Below are 25061 nucleotides of genomic sequence, written 5' to 3' on the forward strand. Positions count from 1 at the left end.
CTGCCGGGTGCTGGAGAGACGGCCGGCCGGAGGGGCCCAGGCGGGGTGGGACTCTGCCCGTGGGCCCGGATTCCGGAATCCAGCTGTGCGCCAGAGGAGGGGCTGGGCGGGCCTGCTTTCGAGCCCTGACCCCTCCCAGTTGGCCCCACAGTCTGCTCAGAAGGACTCACTGGAACGCACCTCTGCTCAGACACGAAGTCCATAGCCCAGCTCAGGCACACACGGTTAACATTGGGGCGAATAGTGCCTTGGTGTCGGGGTCCCGGGGCCTGATGTGTGCGTGCGTGCGTGTTTGTGTGTGAGTGATTGCCATGATGCATGATCACAGAGCATTTGTAGGGATGGGGGCAAAGTGTGCCCACGCCTTCGGCGGGAAGGAATGCATCTGTGAGGAAGGAATGCCAGTGATAACTTGTTCTTTGTGCGTGAGGCTGTGAGGTGGTGGAGTGTGTGTTTTTGCAGAGTCTGTGAACTGAATGCAAGCATGTGTGCTGAGGTGTTGGGTGGGTAGATGGAGGTGGTCAGCCTGGTGAAAGAGTCGAGGAGGGTCTCAACCCTGGGGCCCCCTGCACGGCAGGAGCCTGGGGGATCTTGGGGGCAGGAGTAACGGAGGGAGACTGACTCACTGAGAATGCAGTTTTCATTGGTCACTTCATCTCTTAACCGGTCCCCAGAGAGAGGCTGGGGATCCTGTGTCCTGTCGTCCCCCACGGGCTTTCTGGCAGGACTGGGGGTCCCGGAAGGTGGGGATCCATGCGCAACAGCACTGAGGAAGCTGTGGGGGGTGGGGCCTCCATAGCACCACAGGCAGGGGCAGTTCCAACGTCCTGGGGCAGCTCTGAGTTCACGCCCCTGACCAGTACTCAGAGTGCCTCGCAGCGGGAGCGGGACGGGTCAGTAATAGTGCATACGACCCAGGGTGCCTGTGGCCGTGGAGCTGGGCCCCAGCGTGCCAGTACCCAGCAGGTCCGGCTGTCCAGTGCGCCAAATCTCCCTCAGGATCCGCTCGCGCTCCTCCAGGCGCTGTGCCCGCTCCAGCTCCTCCGCCGACGTGAAGACGTTGACGCTCAGGGGCCCGTCGGGTTCGGCGGACAGCTCTGGGCCTGGGAGCGTGTCGTCGGGGCCCAGCCTCGTCACCGTGTCCTCTTCGTCCTCATCGTCGTCCTCGGGCTCCAGGGTGCTGCTGCGGGGGTCCCGGCGCGGAGCAGGGGCCCGGGGCCGCGGGCGGGGCGCACAGGAGATGCTGATGACTAGTAGGCACAGCGTTAGCAGCAGGCCAAAGCAGACTCCCAGCACGAAGTAGAGGCCGAAGCTCTCGGGGTTAGCTGGGGGTCAGAGGGCAGAAGTCATGCAGGAGCCCTGACTCCCCATTCCATTTAGGGGAGCTCCCCCCGCTTCTAAGTTTGGGGGCCAAGGACAGTACTCCTTGAGAGAGTAGGTAGCCGCCCTCGGGCGGTGGCGGGGGGAGGGGGCAGGGAGGTGGGGAGGGAAGGGGTGGAGTGGGGCCTCAGAGGGGCAGGGAGGGGCCCATGCCCCCCGGGGCCCGCCCTCACCGCGGATGTGTGCGTAGGCCGCCAGGCTGTTGCTGAGCAACTCCATGTCCCTTCGGGGGGCGTCCATGCTGCGCTCCGGGGGTGGAAGGGCAGCCCCCCGGCCAGCCTGCGAGGTCAGCAAGGTCAGATCCGAATCCCCAGCCTAGAGCTGCCCCTACCCCGCTTGCTCCGGGCAGCTCCTCCCTGGAAGAGCAGCCCTAGGGCCCACCTTGGCGACAGCAGCTCCCTAACTCCTTACAGACCTCAGCCCGGCTTGGGGGACCCTTTCCCAGGGCGCAGACGCCCCTCTAACTGGAGGGATCAGGGGAGTGGGCCGCAGAAGACTCCGCCCTCTCGTCGGGTCTCCAAACGAGGCCCGGCTTCGACGTCCGGGCAGTGGGATGGAGGAGAGAGACGCGAGCGCCTTCCCCACTCCCAGGGCGGGCTCCCGGCAGGGGAAGCCGCCTCCCTCTCCCGTCCAGCCCGCCCCGCGGGGACCCACCGGCCCGGAGGCCCCGGCTCACTCACCGTCAGCGCCCCGCTTCCCCGCTGCCGGCCCCGGCGCGTCCGGCCGCCGCATACACCCTGGACCCGGCCGCTGCCGCCCCGTCCGGTCCCGGCCGCCCCGCCTGCCCCTCTCGGCTCCCAGGCCGCGGCAGCGCGGGCCGGACACGGGCCGATGGACCAGCCAGCGGAAAGTTTCCTCCGAGGAAAGAGGCGGGGCGGGGCGGGGCGGGGGGAGGCGGGGAGGAAAAGGGCCGGGAGAGGAAGGGGAGAGGAGCGAGCGACTGGGAGGAGGGGGAGCGAGGCCCGCGGGGCCGCCGGCTCCCTCACAGGAAACCGCTGGGGAGGCCGGTGGCAGCGTCCCGCCCCCAAGCTACCAATAACAACAATAATAGTAGGATGAAGTTCTGCCTGGGTGCCAGGCAGTGCGTGAGTGCCCTTTACGATATTCTAACAATCCTAGAACGTACCATTGTCGCCAGTTGGCAGATAGGTAAACTGAGTCACGGAGTGGTTGAATAATTTTACCAAAAGGTCAGGATTTGAATCCACTGCTCTCTGCCTCTAGAGCCCCGGGCTCTTAACCCCTCCTCTACACCTTGCTCTTCCTCCCAGGAGGCCCCCTCACCCAGGGAAGATTGCTCCTTTTCTCCAGTCCTCCCCCAGATTTTCAACTTACAACGGAGGGGGCTCTCATGCCCTCCTCCCAGGGCCCAGGCTGGGTGAGTGTGTCCAGCTGGCAGAGATCTTGTCACACAGGGTTAATGAATGTTGGAGTCCGGCTGGGAGCCAGGCGCAGGCCGGCCTTGCAGAGCCCAGCCTGGAACTTCTGGCCCCCTGTGCCCTTCACAAGAGCAGGCGGCAGCGAAGTGACGCGTTTCGCTCCCGGATAAACCTGCCGATGCGGGATGCGGCCACATCCATGCCCGCCTGGGCGCAGGGCTCGAGGGTACCATGTGTTGTGTGATCCGCGTGTGCGGCCTGAGGCTTCTTCCTGCTCAGACTCTCAGCCCCCCCTGCTGGGCCCCCCTTCCTGTGTTGGGGCTTGGGGTGAGGGGGAGGCCTTCTTGGCGGGAGCCTCAGAGAGGAGGAGGGAAGGAAGGGGGAGAGGAAATTGCAGACATAGCTGAAGGCTCTGCCTGAGGCCTGTGGGCCAGTGACCCCCCTCTCTGTCCAGGCTGGAGACCCCCCACTCCCAGTCCTGAGCCTGGGTTCAAGCAGAGGGCAGATCTAGATGGAGAAAGGGAAGACTGGCCCCCATGGGGGTGGGAAAGGACTCCTGGGTGTTTTGTGTATGTGCGCGGAGGCATTTCTGCCCATATCTGTATGTGTGCACGTCCATTTTCGTGTTGTCTCTGAGCATTTGTGTGGGTGTGGGTACGGCTGGCTGTAGATAAATCCATACAGCCACTCATCAGCAGATGCTAACTGAGGGCATCTGCCCAGGAGCTCCTAGTAATGGGGGTTCGGCCATAAACAGAACACAAATGTCTGCCCTCATGGAAAGGACATTACAGACATTACATGATAAAGGTAGCCTGGGTGTTAAGGCTCAGAGGGTGGTGGAGAACACCTGGAGGGCACTGGAGGCGAGGCCTGAATCCTGCCACTGCGGGATCTTGGGGGGGGGGGGGGGAGTGTCCGGGCAGGAGTGGGGGCCAGCTCTGAGGCAGGAGTGTCTTGGGGTGCAGTGGAGGGTGCTTGGACTTTACCGTCAGTGTGGTGGGGAACCCTGAGAGTCTCAGGGGAGCGTCACGGGTCCTGATGTACTTTGGAGAGACCCCCGTGGGCGCTCAGTGTAGCATGGGCCACGACAGGGAGAGCAGTGAGCGACTGCGGCCATCTGATCAAACAGCGCCCCGGGGCTTGGCTCGGAAGTCCCCCTGGAGGAGGTGAGGGCATCACCTTCAAGCGGTCTTCCGTCTTCGGAAGGCTTTCAACAATTCCCGCCTTGGACGTGGACGTGAGGGAAAATGTCGGGGGACGGCTTGATGTTGGGCCTGAACACCTGAGGGCGCTTCTGTGCGGAGCAGGTTTGGGGGCAGAGAGCTTCAGGCTAGATTGTTAGATACGCGATGTCCCCCACATACCCAGGGGAGGTGGCAGACGGGGGAAGCCGCCAGGGGTCTGGGCGGGACGCGCAGTTGAGGGCCCTCAACACCTAAGATGGATTGGACACTCCGGGAGCGGGTGGGATCACCTCTGGGGCCGGGAGGGAGGAGTAAGCCGCCGAAGCCTGAGCTCGGATGCCGCAACCTCGAGGGCTCTTGTGGAGGAGTCGGCGAGAGACGGGTGAGGTGGGAGGAGGAGTCAGCCGGGACGAGGACAAGGGCGGCCATGCCACACTGAGCGGAGAGGCGAGGGTGAGGCCAGAATCTAGCCACTGGCTGTGGTACCGGTGGGTTTCCACGGGTGCAGCGAGCTGCGGAATGCCTCCCACCCGAGCGAACAGTGGCGCGTGCTGCGGCGGTGCTTCCGCGACCCCCCTTGAGGATGCTGTGCCTCCGATTGTGCCTCCCTTTGCACCTGTGTCTTCGTGGGGCTCCACGTGCGTGTCCCCCCCCCCCCCCGCCGGACCTATGAGGGCGGCATCGGATCGGGATATGCTCGTGTTAAGCCGTGAGCTTGCTATGCGGACCTCTGGGGATTGCTCCCTGCAGACACAGGTGTCTGTAGCTGGACTGGTGTGTGACTTGTGTGTTTGGAGTGGGTCAGGCGTGACTCGGCCCTGGGGAAGCAGGCGGCCAGGCTGGAGCAGAGTGGGGGTTGAGCCGGTTCCTGGGCCCAGAGCGCCGCCTTCCCTAGGCGGGGGTTGCGTGTGGCCAGGCTCGGCTGGGTGGGAGAAGCAGCAGCCTGGCCCTGGAAAGGTTCAAAAGCGGCTGAGGGCTGCTCGGGGTGGCCCCGGGGGATGTGCCCAAAGGCCATCCATCCCCACAGCCCTCATGCCCTCCTGGCCACCTGCCTATCTGCTTTTCGGCCTGCCTCGCGCTGCCCGCCAGCCTGGCCGCGGGTCTCCCCAGCCGCCTGTTTTCCTGTTGTGCTGCCCGGGTCTCTGCGCATGTATCACGGCCTGGCGTGCCTCCCGTCGGTCCACCTGACGTTCCGCCCTGTCTGCCGGCCTCTGACCTGAGGCCTGCCCCCCTGCCCGCTGGCGGGCTGCCTCTCCACTTTCCTGTCAGCCTGTGACACTTGAAATTTGTCACCTTGGGAGGCACAGAGAGTGATCCTAAGATGAAACACAGGAAAGACAGGTCTTTTTTTTTTTCATGTTTATTTTGAGAGAGAAAGAGAGGGCACGTGTGTGCACACAGAAGGGGCAGAGAGAGGGGGAGAGAGAGAATCCCTTGCAGGCTCCTCACTGTTAGCACAGAGCCTGACACGGGGCTCGAGTTCCCGGATCTGTGAGATCATAACCTGAGCCGACTGAAATCGAGAGTCGGATGCTTAACTGACCGAGCCACCCAGGCGCCCCAAGACAGGTCTTGATGGGAGGTCAGGGGACTGAGAGAAACAGACCTCTGGGAGGGATCTCAGGGGGGCTGGCGTTTTCAAAGCCCCACGCGAGACACGACCCTGCCCCCTTCCCCAGTGGCCGAGCTGGCGATTGGCCTCAGCAGCTCTATTCCTGACACTGGGGCCTCCCCACTGAGGGGTTCAGGAGCTGATTAGGTCTCAGACGGAGGAGAGAAGGTGACCAACCGATGGCTTCCTCAAACCTGCCCAGCCCTCTGAACACCCTTTAGCCCTGGGACAGCTGCTGGGCAGAGGGCACAGTGGAGTTTGCACGATGAACAGTAACAGTTATGGGTACGAGTGCCCTCCCGGTAGCTGGTACTTGGCAAAGTGCTATGTGCACGTTCACCTTCAGATCCCCCGGTAACCGTGTGTAGTTTGTAGCATGATTCCCATGGTACAGAGGAGGAAAGTGAGGCTCAGGTCAAGCACGTGTGTGTGGTCATGTGGCTGTCAGGGGTGGGGTCTGGACGTGAACTTCGGAGCCCAAGCTCCCAACCAGCCTTCCACGGGGCGGTTTTAGGTCACGGTTCTCCACCCAGTCAGGCCCAAAGCCGCCTTTTCCCCATATTTTATGTTGCTGCTTTTATGCCCCTGAAACGAAACTTATGGCTAATATACCCACCTCCACATCTAATTAAAAATACAACGTAATATTAACGAAAGGTAATGGTCTGTGTTTGTGACAGGGTCAATTGCCGGGCAGGTGACAGCTCTGAGGCACTGGGACATTGCGGTGGTGTCGCGGAAACGGTGAAGGGCTCTTGGTAAAGTTCTGAACAAGACCGAGTACCGATTTCCTCCACTTTTACACAGGGGTTGCGTTCCCAGAAGATTCAGTGTATGTTATGTGTCTGCCAGTCCTTTGTGTTTATGTATAAGAGGGAGTTAGATTCTTGGCTCTGGTCATTGTAAACAACTTTTCACTCATGTGCAGGATGTGGAATCTGCCTGCCTTGTGGGGCTGTCTCCGCATCCCCCCCCAAATGCCAGCAGCACCCCTGTCATTCTGATAAGCTCCCCCCAACTCCCTCGCCCCCACACAGATGCACAGCAAGGAGTCCTGCCCTCATGGAGCTCAGCGTTTGAGGAGGGAAGACAGATATAACTAATAATCCGATATAGGATCTGATACGAGGCTGTGATAAGCCCAGTGGAGAAACACAGAGCAGGGTGAGGGGTTAGAGAAGGCCACATGTTCAGGAACAGCCTCTCTGAGGAGGTGACATTTTGAGCAGAGGGAAGCCAGGGAAGGGGCCATGTAAGTATCTGGGGCAAGAGGCTTCCAGAAGTAATAGCCTATACAAAGGCCCTGAGGTGGAACCGTCCTTTGGGATCAGCAAGGAGCCCAGTGTGGCTGGCACAGGGAGTGAGGAGGGGTGGGGGGCCCACAAGTTAGAGGGAGGCCAGGCGTAGAGCCCTGTGGTGTGGAGCTAAGACACAGACAGACATCTGGATGTTATCCTGCATGGGATGGAAGCCATCAGAGGTGTCAGCAGGAGGGGGACAAAATCGGACTTCCCAAAGGCTCATTCTGGCTGCCGTGTGGCCCTTGGGCTGTTGTAGGGGCAGGGTGGGAGCGGGGAGAGCAGGAAGCAACAGGAGGGGCTGGGAGAAGTGGTCAGATTCTGCCTGGCTGGTGACAGGATTAGCAGTGGGTTAGGACTGCAGGAGGGGCAAGAAGTCAAGGCAAGGCTGGTTTTGGAACCTGAGCAACTGAGCCACCGAGACTCCATTCCCTCCTTTCCCCACCTCAGAGAGCTGGGCAGCTCCAGTCTGCCTTCCCTGATACGCTGGAGACCGCGAGGTAGCTAAAGCTGATAGAAACTTCTCAGTTCTTGTTGGACTTCTCAGGAGCAGAGAAGGCTGTTGATCGCCACCCCCCCCCCCCCACCTTTCTGGTACCTTCCCCTTCTGTGGCTTCCAGGGCTCACAATAAAAACGGAGGGGCCATCTGATAAGTTTAGATCAACGAACCAACAGTTCTGGTGCGCGAGCTGCACACCAAGCCAGGTCTAGGTGCGGGGGACACGCTAGTCAGCAAAACAGAGTCCCTGCCTGTGTCGGTGAGTGGAAAGCCTGATCCATGCGTGTGCGCAGGAGACACCTGTTCACGGAACTGAGGCTGATCAGGTGGGGGGACAGAAAGGAGGCGGACATGGGGACGAGGCTCAGGTGCGGCCGCCGGCAGAGCCAGAGTGCGGCAATGGCGCGCTGGGGGCGGGCGTGCCTTCTGGCCGAGCATCCGGACAGCTCGACAGCCAAGTTATGGGTCAGGTGAGACGGGGGAAATGTGTGTAGACTTGGGAGTGACCAGGGAGGTGGGAGCCACTTGGCTGCCGGGTGGGCGTGGTGGAGGGTAGGGGCGAGGGGCTGGAGGCGGCTCTGAGTACCTGTAGAGACCCAGGGCCTTCTCACTCTTGCCGTGTGGATGCTTGACTGGGAGGGGGCTCCTCGGCGTGGAGCTCTGCTCCTCTTGTGTGCGGGTTCCCCAACATAGAAATGCGTCTTCCGGGGCACTGTGGTGTGCCGAGGGAGGGGCCAGCCTACCTCCAGCGTCACCGCTCCGTGCTCCATCCGCAAAGTCTAAATTCAGACAAAGGAAGGAAGGAAAGAAGGAAGGAAGGAAGCCCCGTGGCTTCCTATGGAAGGGAGCGAGGGGGGAGGGCAGTGCAGGAAAAGGCCTGCCTGGCCCTTCTTACCCCAGTTGCCCTGGATGGGCCTGTGGGCGCATGGGCAGTCTGGCTGGCCAGGTCCCCCCGACCCCAGATGGTTGCTCCCACATCACTACTCTGTGAGCCGCGGCCGCTCCGGGCTGCCTCCTGCCTGCACCGGTCCTGAGCAGGCCAAGCAGGGAGAGCCCCCTGGGGCACTCGGTGGGGGTGCGCACTAGTGGGTCGCAGACCCCCTGGGGAGTTCCGGTCCCCCATCCAGGCGGTGGCGCTGGTTGGGCGACTGGGGGTAGGGGTGCTGTCCTGGGTTGGAGGGGGGGGCAGAGCTGCAGGAAGCCCGCGCTGCCTGGCTGGGGGGGGGGGAGGGGGGCGGGGAGCACAGACACACAGGTGAGAAGGGCAAGAACAGCAGACAGTACAGGCCACACCGGCTCCAGGTCAGGAAGTTTTATTGCTGACATGCAGGAAGAGTCCCCGTGTAGTACAAAAATATGTCTTTATACAAACTTTTTTGTGACTTTTTCTGTTTTGTTTTCTGTCTTTACGACAGGACCTCCCCTTGTGTGACGCCCAGTGAGGGCCGGCCCAGCCTCCTCCCGTTTGCTTTGACACAAACCCAATCAGACACGTGGGCTGACCCGGAGGCCCAGCCGGTCTGATAAGGCCCTGCAGACCCGGAGGGTATTGCTTTGAAGAGGAGGGGAGAGCCGGCACGTGGCCAGAAGGCCCGGAGGGTCTGGGCAGGGTCCCGGCTGAGACCCTCACAGGAGGACAGTCCCAGGGGCTGGGAGCCCTAGGCCAGACTGCATTTCTGCTCCCTTGGGAGACTTTTTGAAATAAATATAGAAAAGAGGACATCCCCTGCCCCTGCAGCACAACGCCCTGGCTCTCAGCCGCTGGCCAGCCGATAGAGGCAGGGCTTCGTGCTCAGGGGGAGTAAGTGCTGGGCTCAGGCGGGCTCCCACAGACCCACTGAGGCAGAGGCATGAGGCGCCCAAGTGCTGGGATGGGGGCATGGGGAGGAAGGGGCATGGGCGGCCCTGCTACTGCTGGCAAGAGGTGGCCCCATTTTTTCCAGATGGGGAAACTGAGGCACAAGGAGGTTTGGGAACTTGCCCAAGTCACTCACAGTGAGTCAGCTTTTGGGGGGGGGGGCGGCTCACACTCTGGGAAACAAGGTCACACAGGCCGCGGTCACCTCCCCATTGGGGAACGAGAACAGACAGGAAGGACCTGAGGGGCCCAGGGCTGCCTGGAAGTGCACACTCAGCCTTTCCGGGGGTGCCTGGAGGGGGTAGGCCAGAGGAGGGGTCTTTGCTTGGCCCTGGGCAAGGCCAAGTCCAGTGAGGGAGAGCGGGAGGGAAGGGCATTCTGGTGAGAACAGTGTTCTGGCAAGACGGGCATCCACTTCAAAATCTCGGCTCAAAAAGGGCAACAGGCCTGTTCTCAAGCCAGGCAGACCCCCCAGGCCCTGCAGCTCTCCCCACAAGCCCCACGGCCCACATGAAGGGGCCTGGCCAGGGTCTGCTGGGAGAGACACCCCATCCGTTATGGGGGAAGAACAGGAGGGGAGATGTCCCCACCGCTCTGCGAACACAGAGGGGTGTGGGGAGCAAGAGGGCGTGCGGGCAGGGCCCGTCTGTTCATGGCCAGCCCGGCACGCCCCTCCCCGCCCGCCCACCAGGCACCCCTTTCACATCTGTCAACGTCACCTCGGTACCACGGTGAGGGGTGCAGAAGGAAACCAGGGTTAACGCGAGGGTGTACAGCACCTCAGAGAAGCTACTGAGATGGGAGAAAGAGAACCAAGTCTAGAAAGGCCTCCCCATCACCAGAAACAGGAGGGACCGGTGGGCTGGAGGTGGGGGGGCGGCAAGAAGGGGCTTCTGAGCCTGGGGGATGAGGAGGGGGCCCATCTGTGGGCGGTGGACTCCCTGCTGTCCAGCCAGGTAGGGGGGGGCGGGCAGTGGCCATGGGCGGAGCCACCTAGAGATGGGAGAGAAGTTGGTTTCAGTACAAAAATAAATATATCTGAATTCTGCTTAAGATGAGGTGAAGGTTTTCCAAAGCTTGGACTGAGGGGCCCGGGGTCAGAAGGGGAGGGATGGAAACAGACTGGGGGTGGGGGGGCCGGGGAGGGCGGTGGGGAGTGGGCGTTCGTTTTGGGAGCCAGCAGCGAGCTGCGCCTTCAGCTTATTTGTCTGTGGGGGGACAGCCGCCCCGGCCGGGCCGCTGGGCGGTGGGCAGGCTCCCTCCTCCTCCCTCTCACTCAGTCCAGAGACAGCATGGTTAAAGAGCCAGAGGTAGATTAAAACGTCATGATTAAAAGCAGATTAGTTATCTAGGCTTCTCAGATTAAAAAACCAAACAATCAAGCAATCATTCCCAAGGTAGCTTCGTGGTACCTCTGCTGACCCCCTGTGTGACCTGCGCTGTCCCTGCCCCGTCCCCGCCGCGGCCTGGGAGAGAGTTCGGGCCGCCTGCCGGGGGGCCGGGGGGGGGGGGGGGCCGGGAAGAGGTTGGCGGGTGGTGCTGGCGCCCTGCCCGAGGGGGCTACTTGCGCAGGTAGCGCTGCGCCAGGATGGCCGCGTCCAAGGGGTTCATGGGCTGCGCGTCGTGGCCCAGCCGCCGCACGGGGGGCACGCTGCCGAACTGCCGCTTGGGCACCCAGCTCCGGGCCTCGTGTACGGAGCTCTTCTCCTCGGCCAGCAGCAGCTGCTGCCGCATGTAGTTCTCAAACTCATACTGGGAGCACTCCTCGGTCACCTTCGCCTTCGGGCAGAGACAGAGACACACAGAGAGAGAGAGAGAGAGAGAGAGGTGGAGGGGGAGAGAAGAGCAGGGAGCCTGTGTTAGGTGACTCAGCTCCAGAGGCTGCCCTCTCCAGGCAGCAGCCCCTTGGACCGCGTCTGGCCGGGTGGCCTGCAGTTTGGGTCCCCGAAGCCCTCCAGCCTGGACCTAGCCTGCTGGCCGTCCTGGGGGTCGCCCCAGCTGAAGCACAGGGCTGGGGTGTGAGCCGGATTCCCCCCCACCCCCACCCCGATCCTAACCCACTGACCTTGGGAGAGGTCTCATTACCTTCCTCAGCTGTGAAGAGGGGCAGGAGTCCCCCCTCAGAGGCGGTCTCGAGAGGCCGGGGGGGGGGGGCCCATACAAGTCAAGTGCTAAGAGGGGTCTGGGGCTGGGGGCTCACCACCTGGGTGAGCCTGGAGCACCCAGGCAGACGGTAGCAAACCGAAGTGGTCTGTCCCCATGCTGGTCATCACACGGGGAGGGCAGGGCTCTGGACTGGAACTTGGGGTCAAGTCTCAGCTCCACTACTTCTGAGCTGTGTGACTGGGAAGATTAGTTCACCTCTCTGAACCTCAGTTTCCTCTTTCATGAAAGGAGGATAAGGACACGGGCCGCCCGGGTCTGTGGGGAGGACCCACTGGAATGCAGTGGGGGCGGTGGCACCTAGGCGGGGCAGGGCCTGCGACTCTCTCCTCAAGGGTCAGTGGGCTCCCGTGCTGTCCCAGGAGGCTCCTCCTGCCGTTGGGGGGGGGGGGAGGGGCCTTACGGCAGCCCTCTCAGGGTTCACCGAGCCCTGCCCTCCAGGGGGCACCCTAAGATCACCTGCCAGCGGCTGTCTAGGGCCCTGGTTTCTGCCCCCACCCCAGGCCCGGCACTTTCTCCAGTGCAGGGAGCAGGAAATGAGAGAAAACTGGGAGAAAATGAATCATCTGGAAAGGGAAGAGCAGAAAGGCTGAGAGAGAGAGAGACTCTGTGAGTCAGAGGCAGAGAAATGTGGCTGTTTAAAGGGCCAGCACACAGCAGGGCCAGGGCTTGGGCAGCAAGAGGAAGCTGAGAGAGGGCCAGGCGGGGCCCCCACCTCCACTGCCCCACGGCGCTCTTGCACGGCTGCCAACCGAGCCGGATGCAAGGCAGGCCCCAGGCAGCTCAGACGGAGGACCTAAGTGTCCTTTTCCTACGTCAAAGGATAAGGCTGAGGCCACGGCGGCCTTATGGCCTGCCGGGAGCTGCCATCTCTGCCCCGGCCATGCCTGTCCTCCCGGGACGCTGGTCCCTTGGGACTGGGTAATGGCCCATCTGGCCTTCCCGACTCACCTCCTGGGAGCTGTCTGCATTGCTCATCTGGTCGTCGATGTCAGGAACCACTTGCAAAGGCCCGCTCAGAGATGACAAGGACTGCCTGCAGGGGACAGACGAGTCGGGCTGGCCGCGGGCAGCCCTGGCCCCTGCTCCCCAGGCCCGCTGGCCGGAGCCCAGAAAGGCCAGGTCCCCACTGCTCTGAGACAGACCTGGGGGGATCACAGCTCAGCAAGTTCTTGACATGAATACCTGTTCCCAAGCCTCAGTTTTCTCATCCAATAATGGGGGAACATCTCTCTGTCACAGGCTGTCAGATAATGCCAATCCCACAGTTGGTATTAACTGGCATGCAGGAGATGTTCGACCCTGAGTTCTGCCGGCACACTTCCAATCTTGCCCATGGGGAAAATCTGGAAACCTGACTCTGTCTGGCAAAGAAGCAGGCTCAACCTCAGGCTGCTTTTCCGAATGGGATGGGCAGTGCCTAAGGCCGGGCAGAACCCAGCCTTCCACCTGGCCCAGCACCTGCCCGCTTACCACGATGCGATGATGGCACTGAGGGCCTCCAGGACATCGGCCGCGGCGAGGCGCTGCTGGGGGTCAAGGACCAGCAGTTTCCGGATGAGACACACGGTGTTCTCAGAAACCCGCCCGTCCCTGATGTGGCAGAGGGAGAGGGCTCAGGCGGTGCAGGCTGGTGCTGGGTCTCTGTGACCCACGACTCCAAGTCTCACTTTGTTGTTCCCGTCCCTCAAGCCTGAGGGCTGGGCCTCCCTCCCCTCCCCAGGGAGCAGGACTCACTCAGGGATGGTGTACTCGGCGGCCTTGATCTTGCGGAAGAGCTCCTGTGGGATGCTGTCGTAGAAGGGGAACTGGCCGTAAAGCATGGTGAAGAGCACCACGCCCAGGGCCCACATGTCGCTCGGCTTGCCCCGGTACGGCCGGCCTGTGGGGCACATGGACACGCACACGCTCAGCCCACAGCCGGGGAAGAGCTAAGTGCTGGGATTCCCTCAGCCTACCAGCCACCTGCCTGAAATCCCACCCATGGGACCCCTCTACCTTGTCACTCTCCCCCTCTACCTCCACGCAGGCTGATGCCCCACCTTGGAGTGACTCCCGGAAGAGAAGGGATTACATTGGGCCTTGCGAAGGCCACCCACCTGCACACCGGCCCTGCTCTGCCAGGCTGCGAGCTCCTGGGGGCTGGGCCTGGGTCTGTGGCCCCAGCGCCCAGCAAAGCAGCTCACAGAGCAGGTGGCCAGTAGTGTGTGTAGAACAAAGAGCTACCCGGTTCGGGACCAGTTAGCCATCCCACCCCAATCACTATCCCCTCACCCCAAAGCACTTAGCCCAATCTGTAAGGATCCCCTCCCTCATCTTCCCCACTAGAAGGAGGTAAGTTCTCAGATGCAGGCGCCTCTCTGCTTGGCTCACCGCTGAGCCCCGGTGCCTAGCACGGACCCAAATATTTTGCTAAAGGAATGAATATCTAGTTAACTCTCTGTGCTAGTTTCCGTCCCTGCAAAATAGAAGGGAGCAGACATTTAACTGAGCATCCACGTTGTAACAGCATTGGAAGAGACGCTTTTATTTCATTATGTCTCCATCAAACTCCATGAATTAAATATTGTCTCTATTTTTCTAGAACAAGGCACGGGGATGTCACTTGTCCAAGGCCACACGACCGGCCACAGAAGCCCTGCTCCTCCCTCTTTCGGGGCAAGCCATCCACGCACCCACCTGTGCTCAAGCTCCTCCCGTGCCAGTCACTGCCTGACCTGTTCCCGCAAACAAAACAGAACCAAGGCCTTTCAAAGTTCCCCGCCCACCTGGTCCTTGGACAGCATTCTGTCTGGCACAGCAGCTGACTCGGCAGCAGCCCAGACCCCAGAATGTGACTCAGCCCCCCAAGGGCATGGAAGAAATGCTGCCAGGCGCCTCAGTGTCACCTCCTGGGTACCAGGCAGCTCCTGGACATCCAGGATCCCTGGATGGTCCTGAAGTTGCCTGGGTGGCCACAGACACCTTTGGGATGGGAGATACTGGTTCTGAAGGTCTCTCCAGGCCCGCTGAGGGACAAGCGGCTTAACCAATGGGCGTCTATGGCACCTGTGCACACAAGTGTTGTTCCACGGGCCTCCTTCATCTAGTCTGTTCCTTCGTCTGCAAAATGGGACAGGAAGCCGGCCTCACAGGGCCACCTGGGGAGTGAGTGTCTCTTTGCCCTGGCTGGTGCGGCAGGCAGTTTTGTGGGGATGAGCCTCTGCCACGCTTTCTCCAAGGCTGTGTCACCCCGGCCCTGCCGAAGAGCAGCCTGGGTGATCTTGTGCACACAGAAGAGAAGTGGCCGACCTTGACCTCGGCTCTGAGCCCAGAGGGCAGGACATGTAAGTAACTAATCTTCCTGCTCCATCCTCTTAACCACACGGGGAGGGGAGGCGGCGATGCGTTCTGCCTTTAACCCACGAGGAGAAGGGGGCTGAAAGCCAGGTCTCTGGTCTCTGGTCCAGGGCTCTCTCTGAAGCACTGGGCTCCTGTTTTATCCTCCAAGACTGGATGAATCCGGAAGGGCCAGAGACAGGCCACCAGCAGCTACAGGCAGTATCTGCACACGCTAGCCTGGCATAGCTGAGCAGGCCTGGCCAAGGGCCTCTTGCCCCTTCTGGGGGCCCCTTCTGCCCCCAGCCCACACAGTCACAGGCCCCACGTCACAGGCCCGGTTCATCATCCTGGCTCTGCCACCCACAGGGATGAGCTGGGGAGTCTCGAGGAGGGTGTCCGGGCTGGGCCGGTCCCCAGGGATTTGGGGTGCACCTGTGGTGCCTGGATCCCTCTAGCAGGGCCACAGTGACTCCAACCCAAAGCCCGAGGTCCTGGAGAGTGGCAGCGCTGCCCGGGAGGGGCCTGGCATTGCAGCAGAGGCCTCAGCTGGGGGAGGCCTCCAAGGTGTTGCAAATGCTCTGGTGGGTTATGGCAGCCTGCTCCCCGCAAGGACGTGATGGCCTGGGAAGGGGCAGCTCTGTCACCACGAGGAGGGGTACGTGCGTGCGTGCCGGGCATGACGGCCCCGGAGGCAACCTCGGAAGCCCCGTGTGGAATGGATGGGAACTGATGTGGAGCCCTTGGTTCCCTAAGGTTCAGAGATGCGATGTGGCAAAGGACGCAGGGGAAAGGAAAGAAAGCCCAGTCGGACATGGGCTTGGGCAGGAGGCGGCCCTGGGCTGGAGCCTCAGTTCTCCTGTTTACCATTAGCTCTGATTTTGGGCAAGAGATTTGATCTCTCCTAGCCTTTGCTCATCTGTAAAAAAAGGACTTGGAATATTTTCCTCACGGGATAGCTGTGTGGCTCTAAACAGATACTGCGTGTCGTGTGCTGGGCATAGCGCCTAGCGCTTAGCAATACGATCAGGAGGCAGTCAGTACACAGCTGGCTTTTTCATTTTGTGTGTTATCTGTCTCAGCCCCATCAGAAAGTCAGCTCACCATCCGTGGCAGCAGGGATGTCTGTCTGCCTGTTCAATGTTGTATCTGAAGTGTCTAGAACAGGGCCTTCTATGGGGTAGGCCCTTGGTAAATACGGGCAGAAGGAAGGAAGGAAGGAAAGAAGGATGGAAGGAAGGAAGGAAGGAAGGAAGGAAGGAAGGAAGGAAGGAACAAATGAAGAGCCAAACCAACTAAGGCAGGGACAGAACAAAGGGAAAGATGTCTTTGAAATGCAAACTCACGGTGGCACAGGGTAAAGACCTGCTCAGTGGCTGCCTTTTACACTTGAAATAGGGGATGATGTTCTCGCTCAGGCCCTGCTGGTCTGCCCCACCCCCCTCCCTCTCGGAGCAGCAGCCACACGGCCCTCCAGCTTTGCTCTGTGCTCTTCTGCCCAGTCACACCCCCTCGAGTGCTTCTGTATCCTTCCAATCACAGCTCCAATGTCACTTCCTCAGGAAAGTCCTTCAAGTACCCATTGTTCACACTCACAGAAATATGTTTCATTCCTTCCAAGCACTGATCTCAGAGAGTAATTAACCAGGCACCGGTGTGAGGGTCACCATCTTCCTCTCTCATAAGGCCCCAAGTTTCGCACACAGAGGGACAGTACTGGTCTGGACCGCCACCGAAGCCCCGGCACCTAGCGCACCTAGCGCAGGCCTGCCCACAGACCCGCCTGGCTAAAGGAACCAACTGCTGCACACCCCGGCTGGGTGGGGGCCTCGGGGCCCGCTGCCCGGCACACCGCACGTACCGCTGAGCACATCTGGGCTGATGTAGGCGGGGCTCCCCCGCTGGTCCTTCAGCAGGTCCCCCTCACTCACAAGATGCTTCCCGAGGCAGAAGTTGGTGATGGTTATCCGATGCGTCCTGGGAGAGAGGGGCAGAGAATGAACAAACCTCCGTGTCTGTACCCGCGGGCACCTGGCTGCCCCACCTCTCATCCAGGGAACAAAGGAATCCCACCCACATCTTCTTCTGCTCCCCTGGCCCCCACCGCCTTCCTACGGCTGTGTGAGCAGTGCCATCGGGGGTGCTGACACGAGCCAGCTGCCCTTGGTTGTCACCACCTGAGCTGTCCCCTGGGCATCTGAGATCAGAGGAATGAGTCACTCTGACCAGGTGAGTGCTCCAGAAGTACTCCCGGGAACCACTGCCCCGGCTGAGCCTGGGGGCTACAGTTTAGGACTCGGAACAATTTCAGAGATTTCCCAAAACAACCTCACGTGACATCTGGTTTGGAATGACCAGAGGTTTAGTTCAGCTCCCTCATTTATACACAAAGGAAAGTAAGTCCAGCAGGGCTCTGGAATCCACCCATCGTGCTGGCTTTGTTCCCTTTTGCTGATCCCTTTGGTCATCACCCTTGTCATTGTCAATCAGCATCACAGGCAGTACTAAAACTAATGCTTGTGGAGTACTCAGCAGGTGCAGGCCCTGGATTGCGTGTCTGCTGTGGACTGTTTGCAGTCACCCCTCATAAAAGCCTACGAGGGAGACTTCCTCTCTGTCCCATTTTCACAGATGATGCAGTTCAGGCACAGAGTAATAAAGGGGCTGGCCCAGGGTCACATGGCTAGAGAGCAGGATCCAAGCCTTGGTCTGTCTGGCTCCAGAGCCTGTACTCTGGACTGACACCAGTTGGTACCCATGTGTCCCTGACCAGTGCCCTGCCCCTGAATTTCCCTTCAGTTCCATCAAAGCTAACTCACCCCTTGTCTTGTGCTTCATACCCTCCTCTGACCTAGAAGACCACAGAACCCCCTATCTGAGAATCATGAGTGAGAGGAGCTTAGGGCTCTGATCCTTTCATGAAGCTCGCAATGTGCACAAAAGCAAGTGGCCCAGGGAGGACGCCTTACTCCACACCTTGGCTGTGGGGGTGGGGGTGGGCAGGTAGGCAGGGGAGGGCCAGTGAGGCAGGGCGCCTCGCCCCCCACAGAGGGCTCCATGTCGGTGGCTGGGCAGAGAAGCTGGAGGATGGCAGGAAGGGCAGCCCCGAGGGGTCCTCAGGCTGCCAGATGAGTCTCAAGGGTGAAGAGTGGGTTGGCTCAGAGGTATTGGCTGTGCGGACCCGAGCACGGAATTCCCCGGGAGCTGTGACCAAGAGGCTGTGCGGGCCCTTCAGCTATCTCGGGGAATTCTGCTGGCAAAAGGCTTGGTACAAAACAAAGGTTAGTCTGTCCTCTGCATTCCAAACAGAAACCTCCGACTCTTGCTCTGCATACAGGCCTGCCCTGTCAGATGCCACAGAAATCTGCCTGGTGGCTCCCAGGGGCGGCTAGAGCCTGAGCGTGCGGGCCAAGGGTCTGGCCAAGGACACCACGTCAAGAAGCGGACTGCTCCAGCTCTGGACCGCCCACGTCACTGCCCTGAACATGGGGCTGCGCTTCGGCAAGGCCCCCACGGAGAGGAAGCACTGCGTTCTTCCCCTCTGCTCAGATGGCAGCTGGACACGCATCCTGCAGGGGATCTCTCAGGCGCAAGGCCCTGGGAGGGGACTGCTCAGGGCAGCGTCTGGTGGGCTGGGGAGTTAGATTCCCCAGTTCCAGGCCCAGCGTGGCCATTTCCTGGCTGTGAGACCTTGGGCACGTTATTTAATCTCTGATGAAGGAAACCTCAGTTTCCTCATCTGTCAAACAGAATATTAGCACCCACTTCCCAGGACCGTGTTAGGATGTGACAAGAAGACAGTCCCAGGGAAAGCATGCAGCCCTGGGCGTGGGGACTAGTATCTGAGTGCTAGCTGCCAGCTCGGATTATCCTTTCCTCCTCAGATGGTGGGCACGCCTGGCAGGGGCTGGTCATGGGAGACCCCGGCAGGTGGTCTGAGGCGGCAGGTGAGGGGAGCCACACTGACCACAGGCCCCGGAGCGCAGTGCAGGCTGTGCTTCCCAGTGACTGTGCCGCAGGCCTTGATGTCCCCTGCGTGGGCCAGGCTGGTGGGGCCTGAGGACACCTTGTGCGGCGGGCAGCAGGGCCGAGCCGGCCTACGCTGCCGAGGGTCTGGAGTCTGTCCCACGGGAAGCCACACAGTCAGCTCCGAGACCTCCCGAAGCTTGGCCATGCTCCCCTGCCCTGCCCCCACCACCCAAGTCGGTGGGAGGCGCCCACATCCCTGGGAGCCCCCAGACCCCCCAGGCTCGTCCTGGCAGGAGGGGGCGAGGGCAGCGGGAGCGAAGGGAGGCAGCTCTGCATCAGCAGGATCTGCTCTGCGTGAGTCACTCTTTAGTTATGACCCTTCGGGCTACCAGTGTTTTTCTCCTTTTCTAGGAACTTGGTGTGCAACTTGCTTACCCAAAAAGAAAGGAGGAAGGAGAGAGAACCCACAGCAGACCTCATATAACCCCAAAAGGGGATTTCAGGTTCCAACCCTTGCCTTCTCTCCAAAGCAGGGTGAACTCGTCACTCCAGCTGCCTTGCAAACACCTCTCCCCGCTTCCTCCCCTGGGAGCGCTCCATTCTGCCAGAGCAGAGGCCTCCAGCTCCCTGGCTCCCTGGCTCCCTGCCTCTGCAGCTGGTGTCAGGGCCAGACCTGACGGGCAGGCGAGGGCTGGAGCTCCTCCAGGTCGGCCTTGGACTTTGCGAGGGTGCACGCGAGAGGGGCGGGCTGTGCCCGCAGACACGCACAGGGCGGGCTGTGGCGTCCGGAGTGGGTCCCTCTGCACCGGGCGCGCCGCCCCCTCCCGGAGCACCCGTGAGAGGTAAGAGGTGGCCAGAACCTCTGTCCTTCCCAAGACCCAGGAGAGGAGGATCATTAGATTAAAGGCAGTGCAGCCAAGACACAGGCTCTGAGCGGGGTACTGGCGCCCCTCAATCCGAGGAAAACACACACCGGCACGCACACACGTGCAGACCAGACAGACAGACAGACAGACACATATGTGGAGGAGCTGCTCTAGCTGTACTGTCGTTATTCAAGAGAGGTGTGGCCTCCCGACTACACTCCCAGAAGCGAGGGGGCCCGGAGAAGTGACGGGGGAAGCAGACCCACCACGGACACACAGAGGCCTGGAGGACTGCTGTGGTTAGCGGCACAGGAGCCCGAGTGCGCCTTCCCACAGCCCCCTCAGGACGCTCATTTAGAGCCAGTGCACAGTCGTGTGGAAGGCTGGAGGACACGGGCTCCGCAGCCAGATGTACTTAGGTGGTCCAAAGATGTGCCCTCTCTGGGTGAGCAGTGAGCCTGTGGTCCAGAGTGGGATGGTGACCGGGCCAACACCCCACAGCAGGCCAGGGCCTCGCCGGACTCGCCACTGGTGCCCCCACCAGCCACCCGACACCCAGCAGGCCTCGTCTCCCCGGGGGGCGGGAGGAGTGAGCCGCAGGCTGTCTAGCACGGGGTGCACTTACGACGGGCCCGGCCTCATTAGGCAGTTCCACATCTGAGGCCAATCTCTACAGGGAGGTTTGGTCACCTCCACTTTCACAGATGAGGACACGGAAGCTCAGAGAAGCACTTGATCCCACAGCAGCCTCTCAATACACGGGCAAATCAGTCAATAACAAACCATCAAATGAATCCCCATGGTCTCCAGGGTAACTAAGAGGGGGCGCTGGGCTCTGAGCCAGGCCTGAGCCCTACGTCTGGCTCCTCCACAGCTTCCCCAACTCTCCCACCTGGCCAGGCAAGGGTTCGAGCAGCCCTAGAATTTCAGTTCCCTTCCCTCCTCCCTGTGGAGCATGACAGGGTAAGGTTTTCACTGCTTCACTTTCTCCAGCTGGCAATCTTTACTCATCCTTCATGAATTGACTCAGACGGCCAGAGTCTCTGCCCGCCCCGCCCTCCCCCATGGGCCCCCAGCCAGTGCTTTCTGGTCGGCGCCCCATCGCACGGGGACTCTGGAACCATGTCTGTCCGCAGCATCCTCCCCACGGCATCTCAGGCCGGCACTGCAGGATCTGGTACCCCCATGCCTCCTCCCCAGAGGCCCATCTCCCTGCAGCTTCCCCTGTGACTGCCATGGCCCTGGATGCTTCACGGGGGCAATGGACCCCCGCCTGGGTGGGTGGCCCCGTCACGGAACAAATTGCCACACACACCACTTCTGCTCTGAGACTGATGCCTACCATCTGCGAGCCCCCCCGAGCCACTGCAACACATGGAGGTGAGAGGGTGACGAGGGTGAGATGCCAGCCCAGGGAGAGTAGGGGAGGTGGGAGCCCCTCCCAGCCCTACACTTTCCTGGTCATGGTGGTGCCTGCTGGAAGTCCGGAGCCCCTGCAAGGCTGGGGCCCCTCCGCCTGAGGGGGTGACGGCCTGACGCAGGGGCCTTGTATGATCTCCCTCTGCCCGCTGACTGACCGAGGCTGCTAGGGTGAGCCACCCAGACCCCCTCCAAGGGGGAGCACCCTCTCCCGGCTGCTGGGAGTAGTGACTTCTGACCACTGAGATGCATTCATTCCCGGGAAGCTTCCTTAGCCAAAGTAAGCTGCCCGGGCCACAGCCCTCATGCCCAGGCTGGCCCCTTGCCTCGATGTGGGACATCTGAGGGGCCCTCTGGATCTCGAGTTTTCCAGGCTGAAGCTTTGCCGTGACTGTACCACAGCTCCGTGTCTCCCCCCGCCCCAATCCCACCCTCTCCCCTGAGCGTGCCTCCTAGTAACCCTCGGGAACACACATCTTGGAGTCTTTCCTGGGAACCCGACCTGTGACAAGGCCTTATTTTGTTCATCTGTCATTCCTTCAATTCATTTGTCCCTTTGTATATTTACTGAGCACCCCCGAGGCACAGTGAATGGCCCAAGGAGGACATCTGGAGCCCTTCTCAGAGCTCCCTTTCTGTGGACTTTAAGACTCCCCTTCTTTTTTTTTTTCTTAACGTTTATTCATTTCTGAGAGAGAGCGCACGCATGGGGAAGGGGAAGAGAGAGAGTGGGGTGAAGGATCTGAAGGAGGCTCTGCCCTGACAGCAGTGAGCCTGCAGCGGGCTCAAATTCATATACCGTGAGATAGGACCTGAGCTGAAGTCGGGTGCTCAACCGACTGAGCCACCCAGGCGCCCCAGACTCCCCTTCTAAGCAAGCACCATATTCCCATGTGGGAAACGGCAGAGGAAGCAGACACTGCACCCCCTGCCCCCTGGGATTCCTGGGGGAAGTGGGCTGTTTTGAGTCAGAAACACAGGGGCACTGTAGGGTGCTGGCAAGCTGCTGCGTGTGGCCCGTGCCAACCCCAAGGTTACATCAAGAAAGAAGAAGAGAGAATCTTACCTTTTATTGAGCACCATGTTCCCAAGCTTCAGGTCTCTGTGCACAATGTTTTTCTGGAAAGCAACAGGCATGTGGTTTGTAATGCGAAGGTTAAGGCCATGGCTGGATCCAGCCTCTAAGACGTGGGCTCTCCAGGAGTTGGGGAAGGCAGGAAAAAGCTCTATGATGTGTCTCTTTAGGCTTTGATTTGTCAGCCTTGATTTGTCTTGATTTGTCAGCCACAGGCAGGTGAGGACCATCCTAAGGCTTCAACAACCGTGGGCAGGAATGGGGTGATAGGTGAACCCAGGCAGTCTCTGCCCCACCCGGGGCGGCTCCCCCAGCTCTCTCCCCTCTGGGCAGCAGCCAGTGGGGAAAACTACTCCTCTCTCCGCCTCCAGTAAATAGCCCGCTGGAAAACCAAACCACAGGCACCTGCGTGGATCTGCGCTATGAGATGAACCCTCCCGGTTCTGGCGAGCAAGCAGTGCAGGCTCAGCCTGCAGAAGCTGTGTGCCCGGGACAGACCAGGCTCTCCTCACCTGGACCTCGGGGTGCCTGACACCCCAACCCTAGGAAAAGCTCAGAGACAGGCTGTGGCTGCCCGAGCGGGACCTCACAGTTGTCACCTTCGCCGGGAGACCACAGGGCGGCCTCTCGGAGGCCAGGGGGTTGCTATGCTGTGCTCCGCCAGGCTGCCCGGGCAGCACGTCCCCAGGAACACGGGCTGAGGCCTGCGGCCCTGTGCCCCACTGGGCGCACAGGTCATCCGGCCGCTTTCTGCCTGGATGTTCTGCAAAGCGCACCCGGCCGGGAGGGAGGGGCGGCAGGGGGGGACCAGAGCTGCTTTCGCTGAGCAGCAGCAACAAGTGTAGCCTTCTGCGGCAGGGGGACCTGGAGGCCTCTCGGTCACTGGGGCCCAGGACGCGCCGGGCAGAGGAGGAGGGACAGGCAGCGGGGCAGGGTGTCACCTGGTGCAGGGCCTCCACTACGCGCACCACGTCGTAGAAGATGACCACAGTCTCCCGCTCGCTGAGCCTCTTCTCCTTGATGACGTAGTGCTGCAGGTTGATCAGGTCGGCGGTCTTGTCGCTGAGGTCATGCGCACAGAGGCAGTCGAGGACGAGGCAGATGCGCTTCTTCATCTTCTTAACCATCCGGCTGGATTCTGTGTCCTCAACGATTTCACAGGTGCGGTCCTGGGGGGGCAAGGGGGCAGACCCGGGGGCTTGGCCGCAGGCCAGCAGGTTCAGGGCCAGGGGTTTGGGACTCTCCTCTGGAGCCAGATACACACACGAGAGCCTAGAACAGGCTGCACGTGTGGGGTGGTGGAGGCCCGAGGCCTGGGCGGCCTGGACCAGCGGACCGCTCGGTAATGCCCAGCTTCCTGTGTGCCAGGGCCAAGCCCAGCCAGGGGCTGGGGTGAAAGCGGCTCAGGCTCAGGTTTCGTGCTCTGATGCCAAAGCAAAGGGTCTGGATCGGGGCTGGGAATGTAATGCCAAAGGGAGCTCCGAGCCCAGGGTCCAGGCAGCAAACCCAGGGCCATGGCATTCCTCCCTCCACGGCACATCCAGGGATTCCAGCCACGACCAAGGTCTGAGGCGGTGGAAGTCAGGTGTTCTGGATGTCCAAGACAACTGCTTTCACATGGAAGCGGGACTCCTGGGCAGCCATGTAACAGTGGGTGAGGTTGGGCTCAGGCCCCAGCTCCCCCTTGTCCCAGCTGTGGGACATGGGGCAGCGCACCTCACTTTTCCGTCTCTGGCCCCTCACCTGTCAAAGGGACCGAGCACCCTGCCCTCACAGGTTGTGGAGAGACGAAGACAACCCATGCCTGCTATCAGGAAGTGGGTTCTGTAACCAACATGTGATAGCAAGTTCTGGGCCCATTTTCCTTGCTGAAAAGGTGCCTCTTTTTCTTTTTTCTTAAGATTTTTTATTGTTTTCTAAAAAATCTTTAATGTTTATTTTCTTCTGAGAGAGAGAGAGAGAAAGAGAGAGAGAGAGAGAGAGAGCATGAGAAGGGGGGAGGGGTAGAGAGAGAAGGAGCCACAGAATCCAAAGCAGGTTCCAGGCTCTGAGCTGTCAGCACAGAGCCTGACACGGGGCTCAAACCCACGAAATTGCAAGATCATGACCTGAGCTGAAGTTGGATGCCCAACCAACTGAGCCACCCAGGCGTCCCTTAAGATTTTATTTTAAGTAATCTCTACACCCAGCATGGGGCTTGAACTTACAACCCCGAAATCAAGAGTTACATGCTCTACCAACTGAGCCAGCCAGGCACCCGACCTGAAAAGGTATTTAGTAAGACAGAAAACACGGGGACTTTCACTCTGTCAGCTTGGGGAGGCCCTCAGTGTGGTCCCCAGCAGACTGATGCTTGCCTCCAGGGAACCCCTGGGGACTGAATATCTACATTTCTCCTTCCGAGCGGATCACACCTCTTGTTCACTCTTCCCCAGAGGCCTAGCAGTGTCTGGCACACAGATGACTCCAGAAATGCTTCTAATCACACAGGTTCTATTATTCAAGATGACATAAAGCAGGGCCAAGCTTTGGAAGCTATCAGAGATGAAACGCTAAAGAAACACAATCCCGCTCAGTTGGGTTTCATGTTCAAGGAAAGCACTCTGATTTTTCAGAGTTGTCTCTAATTGCACATCTAATAATAAACACCTTAGTGTGTTTATGTATGGGAGTGGGGGGGCATTTCCCCTTTATTTTATCCAGAAAATCAAGCTGACAAGAAAATACCAATGCTGAGCAGGTACAGGGACAGCTCGGGCTGCACACACTCCCATTCACCTTCCCGACCTTACAAGGCGAGCGTCCATCGCTGCCTCCATCCTACAGATGAGGAAGGTGAGATGTAGGTGGAAGTGACCTGCCTGAGGTCACACAGCCGGCATTCAGGGCTGCCGGATCCAAAACGTCTGCGCCTCCCTGCCACCACACGGCCTGTCGAGGGCCAGGTGCCTCTAGCAAGAGTGGCCCTGGCCAGTGCGTCTAGCTGAGGGCTCTTCAGAAGCTGTGTGGGGGGCCCAGGCAGGAGGCCTCCTGGGCA

General features: G+C 60.4%; 2 protein-coding genes across 6 annotated transcripts in view; both read right to left on the reverse strand.

Annotated features, from left to right (window-relative positions):
- Positions 1-622: 622 nt before the first annotated feature.
- EVA1B (eva-1 homolog B) lies at positions 623-3015 on the reverse strand. Of its 2 annotated transcripts, XM_027059652.2 has the most exons (3): positions 2061-3010; positions 1554-1659; positions 623-1325 (listed from the first exon to the last, which is right to left on the reverse strand). In XM_027059652.2, the coding sequence occupies exons 2-3, from the start codon at positions 1618-1620 to the stop codon at positions 895-897; spliced, it is 498 nt and encodes a 165-aa protein (XP_026915453.1). In that variant the 5' UTR covers positions 1621-1659; positions 2061-3010; the 3' UTR covers positions 623-894. The 2 variants fall into 2 exon arrangements, with proteins under 2 accessions (XP_026915453.1, XP_053067459.1); XM_053211484.1 differs by lacking the exon at positions 1554-1659 and having other exon boundaries at positions 2061-3015.
- Positions 3016-8653: 5638 nt separating this feature from the next.
- STK40 (serine/threonine kinase 40) overlaps positions 8654-25061 on the reverse strand; it is a 40121-nt gene continuing 23713 nt past the window's right edge. For all 4 annotated transcript variants that reach the window (XM_027059650.2, XM_027059649.2, XM_053211442.1 and 1 more), the window contains exons 5-11: positions 22966-23193; positions 22016-22068; positions 16557-16672; positions 13115-13259; positions 12851-12970; positions 12329-12413; positions 8654-10993 (exon numbers count right to left, since the gene is read on the reverse strand). In XM_027059650.2, the coding sequence (XP_026915451.1) occupies positions 10775-10993; positions 12329-12413; positions 12851-12970; positions 13115-13259; positions 16557-16672; positions 22016-22068; positions 22966-23193 (966 nt within the window). In that variant the 3' untranslated portion in view covers positions 8654-10774. The remainder of the gene's footprint in view (positions 10994-12328; positions 12414-12850; positions 12971-13114; positions 13260-16556; positions 16673-22015; positions 22069-22965; positions 23194-25061) is intronic.

Source organism: Acinonyx jubatus, chromosome C1 (genome assembly GCF_027475565.1).
Source record: "Acinonyx jubatus isolate Ajub_Pintada_27869175 chromosome C1, VMU_Ajub_asm_v1.0, whole genome shotgun sequence".
Classification (NCBI taxonomy): Eukaryota; Metazoa; Chordata; class Mammalia; order Carnivora; family Felidae; genus Acinonyx; species Acinonyx jubatus.

Excerpts from the sequence above, each read along its gene's own strand:
- EVA1B (XM_027059652.2), bottom strand. The coding sequence starts at position 1,620 with ATGGACGCCCCCCGAAGGGACATGGAGTTGCTCAGCAACAGCCTGGCG. Across the intron at positions 1,326-1,553 it reads GGCCTACGCACACATCCGCG|CTAACCCCGAGAGCTTCGGC; the intron begins GTGAGGGCGGGC and ends TCTGACCCCCAG.